The 21,186-nt window shown below is 42.2% G+C and overlaps 2 protein-coding genes across 16 annotated transcripts in view; one reads left to right on the top strand and one right to left on the bottom strand.

Annotated features, from left to right (window-relative positions):
- Positions 1-14,248, bottom strand: part of ift88 (intraflagellar transport 88 homolog) — a 30,105-nt gene extending 15,857 nt beyond the window's left edge. For 7 of the 14 annotated variants that reach the window (XM_014173971.2, XM_014173976.2, XM_014173975.2 and 4 more), the window contains exons 1-21: positions 14,130-14,248; positions 13,746-13,839; positions 13,562-13,624; positions 13,393-13,452; positions 13,106-13,144; positions 12,873-12,926; positions 12,682-12,745; positions 7,882-7,951; positions 7,678-7,768; positions 7,460-7,564; positions 7,217-7,319; positions 6,794-7,140; positions 6,561-6,631; positions 6,373-6,459; positions 6,165-6,270; positions 5,707-5,793; positions 5,385-5,571; positions 4,776-4,884; positions 4,521-4,671; positions 465-580; positions 262-314 (exon numbers count right to left, since the gene is read on the bottom strand). In XM_014173971.2, coding sequence (XP_014029446.1) covers positions 262-314; positions 465-580; positions 4,521-4,671; positions 4,776-4,884; positions 5,385-5,571; positions 5,707-5,793; positions 6,165-6,270; positions 6,373-6,459; positions 6,561-6,631; positions 6,794-7,140; positions 7,217-7,319; positions 7,460-7,564; positions 7,678-7,768; positions 7,882-7,951; positions 12,682-12,745; positions 12,873-12,926; positions 13,106-13,144; positions 13,393-13,452; positions 13,562-13,624; positions 13,746-13,826 — 2,044 coding nt within the window. In that variant the 5' untranslated portion in view covers positions 13,827-13,839; positions 14,130-14,248. Of the gene's footprint in view, positions 1-261; positions 315-464; positions 581-4,520; positions 4,672-4,775; positions 4,885-5,384; positions 5,572-5,706; positions 5,794-6,164; positions 6,271-6,372; positions 6,460-6,560; positions 6,632-6,793; positions 7,141-7,216; positions 7,320-7,459; positions 7,565-7,677; positions 7,769-7,881; positions 7,952-12,681; positions 12,746-12,872; positions 12,927-13,105; positions 13,145-13,392; positions 13,453-13,561; positions 13,625-13,745; positions 13,848-14,129 lie in introns of all 14 variants that reach the window. The other 7 variants (XM_014173973.2, XM_045707228.1, XM_045707227.1 and 4 more) reach the window with 5 other exon arrangements.
- Positions 14,249-14,377: 129 nt separating this feature from the next.
- Positions 14,378-21,186, top strand: part of cryl1 (crystallin, lambda 1) — a 33,810-nt gene continuing 27,001 nt past the window's right edge. The window contains exons 1-3 of one of the 2 annotated variants that reach the window (XM_014173969.2): positions 14,378-14,717; positions 15,753-15,860; positions 19,812-19,938. In XM_014173969.2, the coding sequence (XP_014029444.1) occupies positions 14,677-14,717; positions 15,753-15,860; positions 19,812-19,938 (276 nt within the window). In that variant the 5' untranslated portion in view covers positions 14,378-14,676. 2 annotated transcript variants of the gene reach the window in all.

The raw sequence follows: 21,186 nt of genomic DNA, 5'->3' as shown, positions 1-21,186 counted from the left end.
AACAACTTCTTCCGTGGTGCCCCAAAATCCTAATGAGTTAATTGTTACATGATTAATTGATTTGAGTAACAATTAAACATAGTTAGTTGAATCGATGCATAACAGTCATTAGATGAATATGTCATGTCACGACACTGTAAAGGCGAGGACCAAATCATTTGGACAATAAAATTAAAATCAGTCATCATAAGAGCGTCTGCTAAATGACTTAAACGTAATGTAAATGTAATTAGCCATAATTGAGGTGGATGATAAACTCACCACTTCTTCTGTAGCAGCTGGCGACCATAAGCTGCCATTTCACCTGAGTTGGCCTGAAACCACATGACAAGTTATCAATAGTGCAGGGGCATGATACAACATAACCGTGTCCCAAAGGATATTACTTGTTACACACATTATGATGTACAAACTCAAGACTCATACATACTGATATTATTGTGAGATGAGGACTAGAGACTTACTGGATTAGTGTGGCTCTCTCAAAGTACTGGATGGCCTTCTCACAGAACTGAGTGTCAATGTAGTAGGCCCCCAGCCACTCAATAACGTCAATGTTGGAGGGGAAATATCTGAAGGACTGAACAAGGGACCACATTGAGAATGTTCAGATTTAGCACAAAGTCAACTTCTTTTCGGGACACAATGGCGCTGGCATGTATAGCGTCCATTTTACAAGCTCCTGCCCAATTATGCTATTTCGTATGTTCTTGCGCTGATAACTTTTTTGGTACATAATGATTCAGCCATAGTTTCCAATGACCAAAAAGAGCTTCTGGACATCAGAGCAGCGATCACTAACCTCGACTTGGATGAAGTGTTTTACTTCAATGACTCGACCGCACATTACATACTACTCACCCGGGACCAGGCCCTAATCCCGACCCTCGGAAGAGGAAAAGACTACGATATTGAGTTACGTCGGGGCACCCTGATGAAACTATGGTGGTGAGTGAATAAACCGCCTCTTCTCTCTGTTCTATTGGCGAATGTACAACCACTGGAGAATAAACTAGACAAGCTCCATTCGAGACTATCCTATCAACGGGACCTGAAGAACTGTAATATCCTGTTTCACTGAGTCGTGGCTTAACGAGAACATGGTTAATATAAATCTAGCTGGTTTTTCCTAGGAATCGGCAGGACAGAACCTCAGTGTCTCGTAAAATCAGGGGCAGGGGTGTGTGTCTCTTTGTTAACAACATGCGGTGCCGGTCTCTAATGTTAAGGAAGTCTCGAGGTACTGCTCGCCTGAGTTAGAATACCTCATAATAAACTGTAGACCATACTCTGTAACAAAATAGTTTTCATCTAGATTTTTCACAGCTGTCTACTTACCACAACAAACCGATGCTGGCACTAAGACTGCATGCAACGAGCTATATAGGGCAATAAGCCAACAAGAAAATGCTCATCCAGAGGCAGCGCTCCTAGCGGCCGGTGATTTTCACGCAGGTAAAAGTGAAATCCGTTTTGCCTCATTTCTACCAGCATGTCACCTGTGCAACTAGAGGACGGACGGAGGATAAATAATAAGTACCAGTGACATGCTCATTTCGGAAGTTGTCCGATGAAGCGGTGGCTAAGCTACAGGACTGTTTTACTAGCACAGACTGGAATATGTTCTGGGATTCATCCAATGGCATTGAGGGGATTACCACACCGGCTTCATTAATAAGTGCATCGATGACATCGTCCCCACAGTGACGTATGTATATATCCCAACCAGAAGCCATGGATTAAAGGCAACATCAACACTGAGCTAAAGGCTAGAGCTGCCGCTTTCAAGGAGCGGGACACTAATCCGGAGGCTTATAAGAAATCCGGCTACACCCTCCAAAGAACCATCAAGCAGGCAAAGCGTCAATACCAGGGATCGGTTCAGGGAACAGAACTGAAAAATAAATACGTTTTTTTTTTCATGGAACAGAAACAAAATCTGGAACAAAAGTGATCCATACAGTTCCGGAACAGAACTTATTTTAAACGCATGGAAACCGGTTAATAACATTTTACATTCCAGGCATTTTTTCTAGTCCCACAAAAAAATACTCAAAGCGCCTATGCAAACCTCGCACTCTGTCACTCAAACATATTCCAGTGTCTGCCTGCAAGATGAAAATCTTTGCCAGTGTGTACACGCGTTTAGGCTACCTGCCCCTCCCCAATCCAAAGCATAGGCTACTGTACTGATGTTACAATCATGATTCAGAAGATGGGAAGAGAGATTTTTTTATTAGCTAGGGAGAGAGATTTTTTTTATTAGGTAGAGAAGAATGAATTAACTTTTTCAACGCTAGTTAAGGATACTAGATTATATGACTAGTTATCATGTTTCAAGTTGAATTTATTAACACCCTTGAGTCGACTGAAGCACCAGTGCGTCAATCTAAGTAACATAAGAAAATCCATCAACATCCGTCAGTTTCAGCTAGAGGCATGTTTTTTTGTTGTTGCATTGGACACGTTTCAATCCACCGCATCCGCCAATGTTGCACTTCCACATCTGCAGTGAAAGGTGGCAGAGCGGTGTTTGTCAGACCATAAGACATCGGTCTTCTCACAAAAATGTCTGTAGAGTCCGAACGGTTTGACCTACAGTCTATTATGTTTTGCCCGCCATCCAGGACATATATACCAGTCTGTGTCAGATGAAGGCCCAAACAATTGTCAAAGACTCCAGCCACCCAAGCCACAGACTGTTCTCTCTGCTACCGCATGGCTAGCGGTACCAACACACCAAGTCTGGAACCAACAGGACCCTGAACAGCTTCAACCCCCAAGCCATTAGACTTTTAAACAAGACTGATAAATAGCTAATCAAATGGCTTCCCGGACTACCTGCATTTACACTAACTATTGCACTAATTTTACACACACATGCTACTGTCTATTATCTATCCTGTTACCTAGTCCCTTCACCCCTACCTTCACTACAGTTCAAAAATGTTGAGTAACTTAGAAATGTCGTTGTTTTTGAAAGAAAAACTATTTTGTCCATTAAAATAACATCAAATTGATCAGAAATACAGTGTAGACATTGTTAATGTTGTAAATGACTGTTGTAGCTGGAAACGGATGATTTTTAAATGGATCATCTACATAGGCGTACAGAGGCTCATTATCAGCAACCATCACTCCTGTGTTCCATTGGTACGTTGTGTTAGCTAATCCAAGTTGATCATTTTAAAAGGCTAATTGATCATTAGAAAACCCTTTTGGAATTATTTTAGCACAGCTGAGACTGTTGTTCTGATTAAAGAAGCAATAAAACTGGCCTTCTTTAGACTAGTTGAGTATCTGGAGCATCAGTATTTGTGGGTTCGATTACAGGCTCAAAATGGCCTTTCTTCTGAAAGTCGTCAGTCTATTCCTGTTCTGAGAAATGAAGGCTATTCCATGTGAGAAATTGCCAAGAAACTGAAGATCTCATACCACACTGTGTACTACTCCCTTCACAGAACAGCGCAAACTGGCTCTAACCAGAATAGAAAGAGGAGTGGGAGGCCCCGGTGCACAACTGAGCAAGAGGAAAGTACATTAGAATGTCTAGTTTGAGAAACAGACGCCTCACAAGTCCTCAACTGGCAGCTTCATTAAATAGTACCCGCAAAACACCAGTCTCAAGGTCAACAGTGAAGAGGCGACTCCGGGATGCTGGCCTTCTAGGCAGAGTTGCAAAGAAAAAGCCATATCTCAGACTGGCCAATAAAAAGAAAAGATTAAGATGGGCAAAAGAACACAGACACTGGACAGAGGATCTCTGCCTAGAAGGTCAGCATCCGGAGTCGCCTCTTCACTGTTGACGTTGAGACTGGTGTTTTGTGGGTACTATTTAATGAAGCTACCAGTTGAGGACTTGTGAGGCGTCTGTTTCTCAAACTAGACACTCTTGCACTGTTCTGTGAAGGGAGTAGTACACAGCGTTGCTGATAATGGGCCTCTGTACGCCTATGTAGATATTCCATTGAAAAGAATCAGCCGTTTCCAGCTACAATAGTAATTTACAACATTAACAATGTCTACACTCTATTTCAGATCAATTTGATGTTATTTTAAAATTGACAAAAATGTGCTTTTCTTTCAAAAACAAGGACATTTCTAAGTGATCCCAAACTTTTGAACGGTAGTGTATATGTACAGTACATAGCCATCTCAATTACCTCGTACTCCTGCACATCGACTCGGTACTGGTACTCCCTGTATATAGCCATGTTATTTTTATTCGTTATTCACTGTGTATTTATTCCTTGTGTCACTATTTATATATCTTATCTTTAACTCTGCATTGTTGGAAATTGACCCATAAGTAAGCATTTCACTAATAGTCTACATCTGTTGCATATCATGCACGTAACAAATAATATTTGATTTGCACTCTAACTTTGATTCAATACCATCTACAACTCACTTTGTTGTTTGAATCCATACAGTTACATACATTAACACAACAGACAGAAACATAATGATACTAGGATTCTCTTGATAGATAGATCAGTGGTGTGTTAGGAATGACTGACCTCTTGGTAGTACTGGAACGCCTGAGACTTGTCTCCCTCGCTGTCGTAGAGCTCTCCCAGTTTGGCCAACACCTGGGGGTCTGTGGGCGTCACAGTGATCAGTTGCATCAACCACTCTATGGCCTGGTGGGGATCCTCCAACATCTCAAAGCTGAGCTTCAGTCAAGGATCACACTTTCTAAGTTGTAGTCAAGTGCTCCTATAAGAACATCGTTTTTAGGCAACGCTTAATGACCCAGTATTCTGTGAGGATACAGGTTGGCTAGCTGCCACATGACCTGGGCGCTGTTCCTCAGGATGGCGTGGAGCTTCAGGAAACAGTCCAGAGACTCCTCCAGACGGCCCAGACGCTTATAGGTAAGACCTAAGGAAAAAGGACATACTGTGAGAATAGGAAGGTCTCACCACTCAAGATTTCCCAATTCGCCACGGTTGGTGTGTTTTCATTTTTTATATTTGATTGTTAGTTCTCAAATATGGTGATATAAAAAAATATATATATAAACGCAACATGTAAAGGGTTGGACCCATGGTTCATGAGCTGAAATAAAAGATCCCAATTAAATTGGCAACAAAAGCTTCTCTCTGACGATCAGCGGTATTACTTGTACAAACAAACCCCTTAATTGGCACTCATTGAAACATGCGTGATCTGAGAATGTATTAAGGCAAAAGAGGAGTATTGACAGTACATCATGCGGTTTCCTTTGGGCAAGTGCAGATGAAGAGAGAGGCTATGGAATGTACCGCCTTGCAAAATAAAAGGGTAACACAGACAGTACATGATTAATAACAGCATAGTAGGCAGATCCCTGAGCTCCCAACAATGATCTTGCTGAATTGAGCTCTGACGGTTTAGTTTACCTAGGTTATATAGGGCCTCAGTGCAGGACGAGTCGTTCCGGAGAGCCTCCTTGTAGAACTCTGCAGCCTTCTCATAGTCCTTCTTCACAAACACCGTGTTGCCCTTGTTGATGAGCGCCGCTGGGTTGTAGCGGTCGGCTGTCATGGCCAAGTCGGCATAGCGGTCAGCCTGGTCGTAGTCTTTCTCCTGATGGGGTCACAGGTCATCGCACCAAGAGAGATACGCCATACAGTTCAAGGAACTATGCTAATGTGATTGAACAAAGGAGGATCTCCCTAATATGACTATATAATATCATTAATAAGAAAGAGAGTGTCTTACCAGGAAGTAGAGGAAGGAGAGGTTAGTGGCTGCAGCACTCTTCACTCTGCTGTCTTTCTTCTCAAACGTCTTCAGAGTCTCCACAGCCTGTTGGAGGAACCCTATCACTTAGCATCACTATAACATGACACGCTCAAATAGCACACACACACACACACACACACACACACACACACACACCCCGACAAGGACATTACACATACAAACGAAAGAGCAGACCACATACCTCGAGCTTAAGAGCCATGCAGATGGAGAAAAGAAAAACAAACAAAATGGAGGGAGTGAAGAGGAGAAAAGCCGTGGTGAAAGTAAACCGCTGATTGGAGAATCTGATACATAGGCAGACAATATAGCAGAGATGTACACAAATGCATACATAATGGAGTGAAAAGGAAAAAATACATACTTTCCCTCATGTGGTACAGGTGAAGACTGTTTAGACTAGGTGACACACTCACACCAACCTGTTTGAAGTCCCTCTGTCTCAGGTAGGTGATGGCTTTGTTGATTTCTAGGTCGTTGGCCAGTTCTACGTACTGGGAACTCTTCACCATGTCCACACACCTACAGAAACAGCCACAAAGTATTACCATTACTTGCCTGAGGGGACTCCAGACCACATTTACCCTGTATCGCCCTCTGGTGTTCAGGTTTGGAAAAACACACCAGTCAAATCCGGCGGCGAACGTCGCCTCGATGGCTGGGGCGATGAGCTTGGCTGATGTCATGATGAATTTCTCAGCCAGGGCTTTACTGCAGTCAAGAGAGCAGGTTCCAGTGGGCACAAACATGTCATACAGATGTGAAAACGCTGAACAGTTATGTTTTATATAATGTACGGATAAGACAGTTACCGTTCTCTCTCCATCTGGTGAAGCTTGTCGTTCTTGATGGCTTCAATAACCAGGTTGGCATGGGTGTCATCCTGAAAACCAAACTAATGTGGATGACTTGTGAAGCATAACATGCAGTAAGTGCTACTACAATAAAGCCTAAACTTACCATGTTCTGAAGAGTGCACACTGGAGTGCTCTGCTAAGGACTTCACTGTGCTGACTATGTTAAGTTTGAGAACAGAAGTGCTCACATTGGGTGGGATGTACTTGTCCTCCTCGTCGATCCCCAGAGGAACACAGATGAGCTTCTGAAAGGCCTTCTTCATCCTCTCTCGGTCTCCGATGGCGTAGTAACACAGGATCAGGTTAAAGCCTGTCTTAATGTTGGGGCTCTCGCTCATGATGTGTTCAAAGGAGGTGATGGCGTCAGAGTACTGGCCCATGCGGATGAAGACCACACCGATGTTCTGCATGATCTTGATCCTCATCTCCTTGTGGGAGTTGGAGATCTGGTCCAGGGCCATGCGGTACAACTTGATGGCCTTGGGGTAGTTTTTCTGCTTGAAATGGATGTTGGCCATGTTCACTTTTAACCTTCCTGGAAAGAAAGTAAAATATTGTTTTACTGTCATTTTAGTGGCTAATCTAAAATATGACATCCTTCTCCCACCCACCTGCATTACTGAACATCTTGTTCTTTACGATGACCTGGTAAGTGTTCAGGGCCTCCGCGTACATGTCATTGTTGGCGTACTGAGTTGCCAAGTTAAACAAGACCTGAAAAAGAAAAGAAAAATATAAACTCAGATCACATCTGACCAACACTGACCTCAAAAGACAATGTCTGTCACAAGTAGGTGAGGTCCAAGTGATGTGGACAGATGAGTATTTCTATTGACAGTTGTTATTGTTCTCACAGAGTATGTGAGGTCCAGGTTGATGTGGTCTGCATTGCCTGACTGCTCCCTCTGTCTCACCAGCGCTCTCTCCTTCCGCCCTGCCTCTTTGGCTCTATCAAGGGACTGTAATAACAATGGTAGAAAACACACACAGTCAGAGGTAAAACATCACACATCCCTAAGTGTGCGATGTCTGTAAGTTATTCAGTACAGATAAGAGGCAGGGGGAGACTGACCAACTGCAGGTCTCCATGGCCGTGCGCCAGGCAGCTCTCTTCTATCAGGTCGTTCACCTTCTTCTCCAGGATCTTCACCTTCTCATCCGGCCTGAAAACAACAAAATCGTCCTAACCTTCATTATCCTACAGAATCATAGGAGAAACCCTGAGAATTGCATATTGAAATGAGGATAAGCAGCAGAGACAGAAACAAACTCTTACGTATCTTCACTTTTGCCCTCCAATGGAGGAGCCGGTCCTTTGGACTGACCTAGTGGGTCAAATGTCGACCCTGGGAATATCAGAAACATTTTTGGTAACAACCTGCGCATGAGAAGTTCTGTACTTGTCTCATTTTAACAAGGAGCTTTTTTTCTGGATCAAAAAAGGGGCTTAGGTGGTGGGCGTAGGAATGAGCACAGCTGGCAGTCAGCGTGGTTACTATTTAGAGGCCCTCATCTTGCAGCTGTAGACACATTTTAGTATTTTCAAGGCAATTTCTTACAGTTTTACAAATTTCTCCATGGAGCTGAGGATTTTTTGGGGAGTTTTAAAGATAATTTCCTGCGATTCTACATATTCTGCCATGCAGCTGAGAGAAAAATGTTGCAGTTTAAAAGCTAGTTTTCTGCAAATCTATGCAGGAAATCTATGCATTTTGCCATGGATAATGCTGTGTTCTTTTACTTAAACATAATAACAAAATTAATACTGCCAAATGTATTGTTTTTGTAATTTTAAATTCTCCCCAACTGTCTAGTTTTTATTTTGGCGATTGTTAGTTTTCAAAGATGTCAAGGCAAAGGGTGGCTACTTTGAAGAATCTAAAATATATTTTGATTTGTTTAAAACTTTTTTGGTTACTACATGATTCCATATGTGTTATTTCACAGTTTTGATATCGTCACTATTATTCTACCATGTAGAAAATAGTCAAAATAAAGAAAAACCCTTGAAAGAGTAGGTGTGTCCAAACTTTTGACTGGTACTGTATATTACAGTTGAAGTCGGAACTTTACATAAACTGAGTTTAAATGCATTTGGCTAAGGGGTATCACAATTCCTGACATTTTATCCTAGTAAAAAGTTAGGATCACCACTTTATTTGAAGAATGTGAAATATCAGAATAATAGTGGAGAGAATGATTTATTTCAGCTTTTATTTCTTTCATCACATTCCCAGTGGGTCAGAAGTTTACATACACTCAATTAGTATTTGGTACCACTGCCTTTATATTGTTTAACTTGGGTCAAATGTTTAGGGTAGCCTTCCACAAGCTTCCCACAATAAGTTGGGTGAATTTTGGCCCATTCCTCCTGACAGAGCTGGTGTAACTGAGTCAAGTTTGTAGGCCTCCTTGCTCACACACTCTTTTTCAGTTCTGCCCACAATTTTTTTATAGGATTGAGGTCAGGGCTTTGTGATGGCCACTCCAATACCTTGACTTTGTTGTCCTTAAGCCATTTTGCTACAATTTTGGAAGTATGCTTGGGGTCATTGTCCAGTTGGAAGACCCATTTGCAACCAAGCTTTAACTTCCTGACTGATGTCTTGAGATGTTGTTTCAATATATCCACATAATTTTCCTACCTCATGATGCCATCTATTTTGTGAAGTGCACCAGTCCCTCCTGCAGCAAAGCACCCCCAAAACATGACGCTGCCACCCCCGTGCTTCACGGTTGGGATGGTGTTCTTCGGCTTGCAAGCCTCCCCCTTTTTCCACAAACATAACAATGGTCATTATGGCCAAACAGTTACATTTTTGTTTCATCAGACAAGAGGACATTTCTCCAAAAAGTACAATCTTTGTCCCCATGTGCAGATCCAAACCGTAGTCTGGCTTTTTTAATTGCGGTTTTGGAGCAGTGGCTTCTTCCTTCTTCCTGGGCGGCCTTTCGGGTTATGTCGATATAGGACTCGTTTTACTGTGGATATAGATACTTTTGTGCCCGTTTCCTCCAGCATCTTCACAAGGTCCTTTGCTGTTGTTCTGGGATTGATTTGCACTTTTCGCACCAAAGTACGTTCATCTCTAGGAGACAGAACACGTCTCCTTCCTGAGCGGTATACATTTATATTTTTACATTTTAGTAATTTAGCAGACGCTCTTATCCAGAGCGACTTACAGTTGTGAATGCATACATTGTGGAGGTCTACATTTTTTTTCCCCCTGAGGTCTTGGCTGATTTCTTTTGAATTTCCCATGATGTCAAGCAAAGAGGCACTGAGTTTGAAGGTAGGCCTTGAAATACATCCACAGGTACACCTCCAACTGACTCAAATTATGTCAATTAGCCTATCAGAAGCTTCTAAAGCCATGACATCATTTTCTGGAATTTTCCAAGCTGTTTAGAGGCACAGTCAACTTAAGTGCATGTAAACTTCTGACCCACTGGAATTGTGATACAGTGAATTATAAGTGAAATAATCTGTCTGTAAACAATTGTTGTAAAAATGACTTGTGTCATGCACAAAGTAGATGTCCTAACCGACTTGCCAAAACTATAGTTTGATAACAAGAAATTTGTGGAGTGGTTGAAAAATGAGTTTTAATGACTCCATCCTAACTGTATGTAAACTTATATATACTTATACTTATTGTATCCAACCTATCTCCTGATTCTGCCTCCTCAACCCTCCTCTCCTCCCTTTCTGCATCCTTTGATTTTCTCTGTCCCCTATCCTCCAGGCCGGCTCGGTCCTCCCCTCCTGCTCCGTGGCTCGACGACTCACTACGAGCTCACAGAACAGGGCTCCGGGCAGCCGAGCGGAAATGGAGGAAAACTCGCCTCCCTGCGGACCTGGCATCCTTTCACTCCCTCCTCTCTACATTCTCCTCTTCTGTCTCTGCTGCTAAAGCCACTTTCTACCATTCTAAATTCCAAGCATCTGCCTCTAACCCTAGGAAGCTCTTTGCTACCTTCTCCTCCCTCCTGAATCCTCCTCCCCCTCCCCCCCCTCCTCCCTCTCTGCGGATGACTTCGTCAACCATTTTGAAAAGAAGGTTGACGATATCCGATCCTCGTTTGCTAAGTCAAATGACACCGCTGGTCCTGCTCACACTGCCCTACCCTGTGCTTTGACCTCTTTCTCCCCTCTCTCTCCAGATGAAATCTCGCGTCTTGTGACGGCCAGCCGCCCAACAACCTGCCCACTTGACCCTATCCCCTCCTCTCTTCTCCAGACCATTTCCGGAGACCTTCTCCCCTACCTCACCTCGCTCATCAACTCATCCTTGACCGCTGGCTACGTCCCTTCTGTCTTCAAGAGAGCGAGAGTTGCACCCCTTCTGAAAAAACCTACACTCGCAAACTCCGATGTCAACAACTACAGACCAGTATCCCTTCTTTCTTTTCTCTCCAAAACTCTTGAACGTGCCGTCCTTGGCCAGCTCTCCTGTTATCTCTCTCAGAATGACCTTCTTGATCCTAATCAGTCAGGTTTCAAGACTGGGCATTCAACTGAGACTGCTCTTCTCTGTGTCACGGAGGCTCTCCGCACTGCTAAAGCTAACTCTCTCTCCTCTGCTCTCATCCTTCTAGACCTATCTGCTGCCTTTGATACTGTGAACCATCAGATCCTCCTCTCCACCCTCTCCGAGTTGGGCATCTCCGGCGCGGCCCACGCTTGGATTGCGTCCTACCTGACAGGTTGCTCCTACCAGGTGGCGTGGCGAGAATCTGTCTCCGCACCATGTGCTCTCACCACTGGTGTCCCCCAGGGCTCTGTTCTAGGCCCTCTCCTATTCTCGCTATACACCAAGTCACTTGGCTCTGTCATATCCTCACATGGTCTCTCCTATCATTGCTATGCAGACGACACACAATTAATCTTCTCCTTTCCCCCTTCTGATAACCAGGCGGCGAATCGCATCTCTGCATGTCTGTCAGACATATCAGTGTGGATGACGGATCACCACCTCAAGCTGAACCTCGGCAAGACGGAGCTGCTCTTCCTCCCGGGGAAGGACTGCCCGTTCCATGATCTCGCCATCACGGTTGACAACTCCCTTGTGTCCTCCTCCCAGAGTGCTAAGAACCTTGGCGTGATCCTGGACAACACCCTGTCGTTCTCCACTAACATCAAGGCGGTGACCCGATCCTGTAGGTTCATGCTCTACAACATTCGCAGAGTACGACCCTACCTCACACAGGAAGCGGCGCAGGTCCTAATCCAGGCACTTGTCATCTCCCGTCTGGATTACTGCAACTCGCTGTTGGCTGGGCTCCCTGCCTGTGCCATTAAACCCCTACAACTCATCCAGAACGCCGCAGCCCGTCTGGTGTTCAACCTTCCCAAGTTCTCTCACGTCACCCCGCTCCTCCGCTCTCTCCACTGGCTTCCAGTTGAAGCTCGCATCCGCTACAAGACCATGGTGATTGCCTACGGAGCTGTGAAGGGAACGGCACCTCCATATCTTCAGGCTCTGATCAGGCCCTACACCCAAACAAGGGCACTGCGTTCATCCACCTCTGGCCTGCTGGCCCCCCTACCTCTGAGGAAGCACAGTTCCCGCTCAGCCCAGTCAAAACTGTTCGCTGCTCTGGCACCCCAATGGTGGAACAAGCTCCCTCACGACGCCAGGACAGCGGAGTCAATCACCACCTTCCGGAGACACCTGAAACCCCACCTCTTTAAGGAATACCTAGGATAGGATAAAGTAATCCTTCTAACCCCCCCCTTAAAATATTTAGATGCACTATTGTAAAGTGGTTGTTCCACTGGATATCATAAGGTGAATGCACCAATTTGTAAGTCGCTCTGGATAAGAGCGTCTGCTAAATGACTTAAATGTAAATGTAAATGTAAACTTCTGACTTCAACTGTATAAAAACATTTACACTGTTTGGACTTAGGAGACCTGAAAAAAATGCTTAGGCAGCCCACCCAAGGATTACAATGGCAGAAAAATCCCTGACAAGGTCTGCATACTTTAGTCTATTGAGAGTGTATGAGACCACCACAACTCTCTCCCTCCCTCCCTCCCTCCCTCCCTCCTGCCCTCCCTAGTAAGCTCACCTCTGGTCATGGCTGAAGAATAGCCTGCTGCTCTGACTGCAGTCATAGGCCTAGCTGCTCCATCCTGTCACAACAAATGACACCCACATGCATCAGATTTCCATGTTATTGAGCATCATTTTTCTCCACATAGTACTGGGTAAGAATCCAATAGGACAACTAAAGAAACTGATCAGTATTGATGCTCTCACCTGTACAGCTCCAGTCATGGGTCTGCCCATAGATGAGGCCATGGGCATCCTAGACTGCAAGTCACAGCATTAAAGACAGACATTCTCACATTTTTTTAAATATCAATGAGGTCTTGAACAGATAAAACACCATCAACTGATTCAGTCAATACTAATACTTTTTAGACAAGGGTTCTATTCTCCTCTCTTGTTCACATAACTTGCTACCAAGTATGCCATGACTGCTCTCTCACCTTCAGAAGCCTGCTCTCACTGCCAAACCTGCTCTCTACCTGAGTGTCAAATATCAAACATGCTCAAATGCAATACAATACTCTAAGCTATAACTTCTGAATTATCATTGGCTCTATGTGCCTCCTCTTCACTCTGAACAATTTGTTTGCATCCCATACTTAGAACAACAGTAACACTTACAGTAATTCCTTGTCAACCCTACTTTATAGCCTACCCATCATTGAAACATTGATTTACAATCAACATGTAACAAGTAAACCAAATCTTACACAATCCATAGACTTACTCCAAAAGAGGTCCCCAAAGCCCGTCCTCCAATGGCAGTGCCAGGAAACTTGGCAGTCATCTTATAAAATTAACACAAAGGATGTATAACTCGATTCAGTTGTCATTAGCACATTGCTTTAATTATGCCATATCTTGACTAACTGTCAAGACACTGTTATAACACTTACGGGGGGCCTTCTCCCATGGCTTGTCCTGACTGCTTGCTGAAAACCAGCATCATTGTCAAGCTCCTGTTAAACACAAGACATTAATTCAACAATATTATAATTAATCACAAATTCAGTATAAAACAAGAGTGAAGATGAGGTAGTACTCTAATTCAAAAGAAAACACTAGGCTAGCTATAGCTACCTCTGAATCAAATGTTGGATTGTAGTCGTTGTAGCCAGAGTACAGGTCATCTTCCTCAGCAGCAAGATGTACGTGTTCCATCTCCTCTGCGATTCTGTTAGGCTCAGGAGGAGGACAACAACACAGGTTTTAGATTTTATGAATTGCATCAAAGCACACCCTGAGTGTCTTGCTACTACTATAGTACGCATGAGCATAGACAGACATTAGCTACAAAGAATCCGAATGGCATTGACTCTCAAGGCAAACTAGATAGCCTAGCTAGCTACATGTTGGGCAGTTCATTAGCATTACATTAGTTAATGTAAATAGCTACGCTGCTAGCTCATTAACACTAACGTTAGCTACAAAAAGTAAAATTACGAATAAATACTGACTACTTACGGTCAACACTTCTATGGAATGGAGTAGACGCGGTCTTCTCTAACTAGATAAAATATTGATAATATATTGCTCAGACAGCAGTCATTTCTGAGCGTTCAGATCCCACAATACAAAGCTATATGGGCGGTATTGAATTGGTTTTGAAGCCTCGATTGGTTTAACTGTACGTCAATCATAGAAGGGTTTGGTTTTGCGCAATACAATTGGATAAGGGCGCCCAATTCCGTTGCTAGGATACAGTACGTGAGGAAGCTGCGACACCCGTTTCATACAACAACAAAAAATCTAATGTTATCAGCTTAGAATGTAAAAAGTAATGTTATAGCTAACCAAGACCATTACCACATGATTAATAAAATAATGCAAATCGGTGAATGCACATTTCCATATGATGAATTTTCTTCGCTCGTCTTTATTTTGAACATTTTAGGGCACCGTACAATCAAGTGACTAGCAGGGGCGTTGCAGGATTTGCATGCAGAGTATTCTTGGAAGACAGTGACAGGTTTTAATGTTGCAATAACTTACTGCTAATCAAAAGTGCAAAATGAGTTCCTCTGAAGGGAAGACCATTACCGTTATTGGCAGGTGAGTAGAAGCCTAACATTTCACGAGCTTTATCTTGTCTAAAAAAATCTTGCTCCAACAACTAACGTTAGCTAGCTAGCTAACGTTGTGTGCTTATGCATGTGAACTTCGAGCTGAGTAGGGTCAACTGATCATTAACTAAACTTATCTTAGTAAAGAAATTAGTTCATTTTCATGACACTGAATATTTGGTGTTACATATATTGTATTCATATTTGTTGTGCATGTGTCAAGACAAGAGAGAATAGCCGCTGTGTTTTCTAACCTATAACGTAACTCTGAATTTGTCATATCAGGTCAGGAGGTTGTGCTAGTAGCTATAGCCATGTGATGTTATCTGAATTAATATGTATTTTTTGTCTAGATGAAAATGTAGGATTTAGTACAATAGTTTTCCCAAACGTATATGGTCATCATATGGCTATTTTAATGATGGCGACGGGTTCTTTCAAGAACAGGCATCACTTTTATTTGCCTTTGCTTTCTTATTCCTGCCTCCTCTAGACACCATTTCTGGACAATCCTGAAGGATGTTGAGGGCACAGAAAATGTCTGCTCTGTCACTGTTGAACCTTGCCACCCTTTTTTGTGGAATTTGAGCCAGAAAAGTCTTGTCATACAACACTTACATTTTAACTTCATTATGGTTTATGATTAAATTAACATGTGTTCATCTTTGGACTGACCCCCAACTCGAGGATTACTCCTATTATATGCTATATATACTAATATATATCATGTTATAATAACTGAGTCATACATTTGCAATTTAGTAGGTGCTTTTATCCAAAGCAATTTACATAGTGCATGCATACATTTCCCAATGGGTGGCCCCAGAGGGAATCAAACCCACCACCCTGGTGTTGCAAGCACCATGCTCTAACAACTGAGCCATACTGGACTATTTGGTGGTTAGGGATTTCATTTCTCATCAAAAGCATGTAGCCATTCTGGGGCAATCCACATTTCCCTCTGGGGACAGTAAAGATTGATTGATAGATAAATGTTGGCTCTGTTGTTCTGTGTGTGTTTCAGTGGGCTGATTGGGCGCTCCTGGGCCATGGTGTTTATAAGTGGGGGCTACAGAGTGAAGATCTATGACAACCAGCCAGGCCAGGCTGCCAGGGCTATCCAGGAGGTCAGGTGAGTCCTGGAAAACAAGGCAAAACATTACCAGAATATCTCATAACCGCATCGACTCATACATAATATGCATGACCAAAATACCCCTCAGTCTTCTTTTGTACAATGTGAATCCTTTTAACTTTACAAACCCATCAACAACCATAGAGTGTACTTTGTTGAAAACATGGACAAATTATGATTAGTTGAACATTAGGTGACACATCGCTTTAGGTGAACATGGTCCTCTCCCCTGTGGTGTTTCTATTATATGTAAAGAATTTAACTTTAACCCAGTGTATTTTGAGCTCAAGGCTCTGGAAGATGGGAAAATGTTCTTAGTGACATTTGTAATAATAATGAATCGTGGATTGGATAATATTATTTCTACCAACTGAGGTACTCAAAGCGCTTTACATAGTAAGGGGGAAACGCACTTCATCCACCACCAATGCAGCGGCCATTTTTGTGCCAGAACGCGCACCGCACATCAGCTATTAGGTGTAGAGGTGAGGAGTGATATATGCCAATTAGGAATGAGGGGCATGATTAAGTGGCCATGATGGAATGGGGCCAGGTTGGGAATTTAGCCATGACATTGGAGTTAACACCCCATTTTATAGGGAGAGGACTACTAGCCTAGTCCAGATATCTTCTGTTATGATTCATTTAGAAGGGTTTCCACATCCAGGATCATACAGACGCTTTGAGATTGGCCTCTAAAAATATCCCAAACAACCTGCAAGTCGAATAAATAGCTGTTTGCTACTGTATAGCCTAACTGAGCCATTGTATGTCTTGTTTGCTTCAAGTCTCTATGCTCGTACTTCCCAAAAAATATGTGAAATATGTCAAACATCTGGTGGTCCCAGAGGAGAGTGTTTGGAAACCTTGCTCTATATACCATGCTGTTTTGAAACATATAATGAGATTTGCTCAACTGCACATTGGTTAAAATAAATTAACCTTATTGGACTGTAGGGGGCATTCTTGATCTTTTATTTTTTTTTACAGGTAACTGACAAAATAAAGGAAGCGCCAGTATTAAAGCCTTGTTCACATCTACAGTTTGAAGTGACTCAAATCCTACTTATTTGCGTATTGGGCAGCCATCATTCACTTTGAACTGGACTGAGTGTTTACAGGCAGTAACAACAGTGCGACTTTAGATCATTAGAATGCATTCGCCAAAAGTCACAAAATACACCTGAATGGATTTCTGCGAATATGTAAATACCACGGGAGTCCTCTTACATTTGGGAACTTTACAGTCCTATTGATCAAACAACCATGAACAGGTAGGCTCTCTCTCCCTCAGTTATGCACATAAACAACAAGATCAACAACTAATGCTAACTAGAGCGATATTAGCTCAAATCTAACGAGGGAACATTAGATAAACCCTAAAAAAAAAAAAATTCTACTTGGCCGTCAAAATTGCACTTATAAACGATGGGGAATAGTAGCCTACTCGTCCTTCTACAGCTTACCTGCCAATGCATGCTTGTCCCAACCAAGCACCCAAGCTAACTAGCTAAAATTGGCTAGCTTGTTAGCTAGCTACTTCCAGACACAAATGAGAGAACACCTCACTCTGACCATTTTACTCGGCCTAGCAGAGCTGGTTAGGCTGTTTACATGTTATCTGGAGATAGCTAACAAAGCAATTCACATTTCTTGCTAGCTAACCAAATGGCACCTACATCTCTAGCTGTGTGGCAAAGATTTTTATAACTAACCCAAGACAGACCACAGCCTGTCGTTTCCAATGGGAACAATTTGTCATAGTGGGCAGAACTAGCAAGGAAGTGGGCAGAGCCAAGCTCAAGCTAGCAAGATCCTATTTCTAGCAAACATTTGCATATTTCCGTTAGGGAACGCCTACTCTGTGAATTGTACATGTGCAATAACTCAGTTCACCTTTGCACTCCTTCTAAACAATGCAATTTAATTTACACTTTGGCAAAGGGTAAAGTCTACAAAACTTTGTCGACTTTGTTCATAACAGATTCTAGTTTTGGTTACAGAAAACTGAATTGAGATCAATTGTTTCATCAATGAGACAATGTGCAGAATTTCGGCCAAAATCCATCTCGTTCCATCTTCTCCCACTGCCGGCCACTGGGCTTTCTCTCACTACCATATTTGGTAGTGAGTGGAAACACCAATTGGATGCTTCACATTTATACACCTGGTGAAATATCTCTCATTGTTCTATCTGTGTAGCCACCGAAAAATGATATGAGGGGGAAAAAAGTCAGTCACTCCTCCAATGACATGACATCCTCCTAGCAGCTATCTAGTTAACGCTAGGCCCAATGTTTTGAGCTTGCTACATAAATAGATACGCTAGCTTATTAGCCACGTGACTTGTGATCATTGCCCTTGCTAGTTTGATTGTATTGACATTCCCAGCCTTAGTTTCATTTGTCAGTTGTTGTCCCAAATATTGAAACAGGTCATCTCAAATGGAGGCAGCAAACAATGTACCAGGCCAGCTGTGATTTACAACCTGATAGCAAAATAGTTTTGGCCTACCAATTAGTGTATTGGTGAATTATATTAATCATGCATTGAACTGCATCCATCTATTCTGCCAACAATGCCTTACTGTATGTCATGGAATGTTGAGTCAAATATAACCTATTTTTAAAACCTCTTTTAAAGTTATTTTTGTAGCATAAAGTGGGAATTTGATATTTTTGATTGTCTGTTTGTTTCATACCTGAAAAGTAGTTAAAACGCTATCAATTCTACTTTAAATGTCTTAATAAGGCTTTGGGCCACCACAAGCCACCAGAACAGCTTCAATGTGCCTTGGCATAGATTCTACAAGTGTCTGGAACTCTATTGGAGGGATGCAACACCATTCTTCCTCAAGAAATTCCATGATTTGGTGTTTTGTTGATGGTCTCAGGCAATGCTCCAGAATCTCCCATAAGTCTTCAATTGGGTTAAGACCTGATGACTGAGACGCACAGTCACACACACCCTTTAAACCCCATATGCTCCTTTGAGACCCCTATTTCAAAGTCACTAACCAGATTTCCATCCAATCTCTTTATGCAAGTAAAGTACATGTCGGATAAAAAAATGTAATGACAGGTCTAGTTAAAACAGAACATTTGTTGGTAAACTTTCCAAATGTCGACAAAACAAAATATGCTAGACAAGGTGGGATCTTTTTGTCTCAGTAAAATGTATTATGCGACAAATGTTGGTGGAAGCGCTTTTATGCGCAAATATTAATATAATAACCATCATATCGAAGTAAACAGGGAGTCATGCAATGACATGTGTGGTCCTGCAGTTGACATATAAATCTTTCGCCAACCGGATGGATACCTAGCTACTGAGATCTCTTCTTCTAGCCATGGTAGCCAAAATAATGGGCAACTGGCCATTTTTATACATGACCCTATGCATGATGGGATGTTAATTGCTTAATTAACTCAGAAACCACGCCTGTGTGTAAGCGCCTGCTAACAATATATTTTGTATCCCTCATTTATTCAAGTGTTTTCTTTATTTTGGCAGTTACCTGTGTCTTGCTTTCTGGTTACCTTTTAAACAAGCTTTCACACACCACTGAAACACCTACACATGTAATTCCTCATACCACAGGCCTCACCATAGAGCTACCGGGAAGATATGTTATTTACATACAAAGGTTTTCATTTAATTCACTTTGAAAAACAGATGTCTGTTCATTGAGTGATTTGACCACTATTCAAAGCCCGAGAAACCATAGCATAGGGAATGCACCGTTGCATTTGGTATTGGCTGGAAAACCAAGCTGTCAACATTCAGTCTCATAGTATATTCTTTATGTCCTAAGGTGGCACTTTATATTCCATAGGTCACTGAGTTTTCTGTGTAGTTATGGTTTATTGAAAAAGCTTTTGGGGTTTGTGTGTACACTTGCTTGTGTGTATGTTTGTTAACCCCTTCTCCCTCTCTCTGCTGGCCTAGGAAACAGCTTGAGGATCTGCAGGAAGAGTGCATGCTGAGGGGGGATCAAAGTGCCTCAGAGCAGCTAGCCCTACTGAGCAGCCACAATGACCTCTGCCAGGCACTAGAGGGAGCCTTCTTCGTCCAGGTACGTTAGGATGATTGGTATGAGTATCATCTATGAGAAAAATAGCAATAACCCTTACCTAGGGTGCACGGGCCGTAGCCAGGGATTCTTTTGGGGCGGGGGGGTTTAAGAAAGTAACATCTCATTTACTGCATTTCTATACAATTTAAAAACTCTAAAATGCCATTTGGAGAACAGCAAAAACAAGCTAAAATTACCCCAGCCATTATCACATTTGTTGCTGTAGCTTCATTCACCTCAGTCGATCTACAAACACAAAGCCTATTAGCTATACAATTAGCCGCTACACATTAACTCCGAGCCAGGATTTAAAACTATAATTTAATACATACAGAGCGATCTGTTAGCAGAAAAAATATTTTATTAACAAAAGGTAAAGAAATGTGTTTGCTTTACATAACTTTTTGTTGTTGTTGCTGTTTTACAGCTAAATTCCTGCGATTCTAAACATTTTGCCATTGGGTGGGGATAATTTTTTGCAGTTTTAAAAGCTAATTTCCTGCAATTCTACACAATTTGCCATGACTTATGTCATCTTAATATGTGCCCAGTCGGTAATTTGGCCATGACTACTACAAGTTCAGATAGCTGTCTAGACTAACTAAACTAATTTACCAATCTAAAACATTTTAACTTACATGGGCTAATTGAGTGACTGTCAGTGAGTGACATATAACAAGAGGAAACCTGCTGATGCACAACCACATTTTGAAATTGCACCTTGTGTATTACCTTTCTAACTCTCAGTAAGTTGAGACCCCAACTGAGTTCCCCCAAAAAGTTATATATATATATATATATATATAACTTTTTTGGGGAACTCAGTTGTGGTCACTTAGATATGTCCTTGTTTTTGAAGGAAAGTGAATATTTTGTCCATTAAAATAACATCAAATTGATCAGAAATACAATATAGACATTGTTAATGTTGTAAATGACTATTGTAGCTGGAAATGGCAGATTGGCAAAACCCTTAACTGTTGTGCTGATTTAAAGAAGCAATACAACTGGCCTTCTTTCGACTAGTTGAGTATCTGGAGCATCATCATTTGTGGGTTCGATTACAGGCTCAAAATGGCCAGAAACAAAGACCTTTCTTCTGAAAGTCATCAGTCTATTCTTGTTCTGAGAAATGAAGGCTATTCCATGCGAAAAATTGCCAAGAAACTGAAGATCTCATACCACGCTGTGTACAACTCCCTTCACAGAACAGTGCAAACTGGCTCTAACCAGAATAGAAAGAGGAGT

The sequence above is a fragment of the Salmo salar genome, chromosome ssa25 (genome assembly GCF_905237065.1).
Source record: "Salmo salar chromosome ssa25, Ssal_v3.1, whole genome shotgun sequence".
Taxonomy (NCBI): Eukaryota; Metazoa; Chordata; class Actinopteri; order Salmoniformes; family Salmonidae; genus Salmo; species Salmo salar.
The sequence above is the reverse complement of the archived record's forward strand: the minus strand, read 5'-3'. Positions and strand labels throughout refer to the sequence as shown.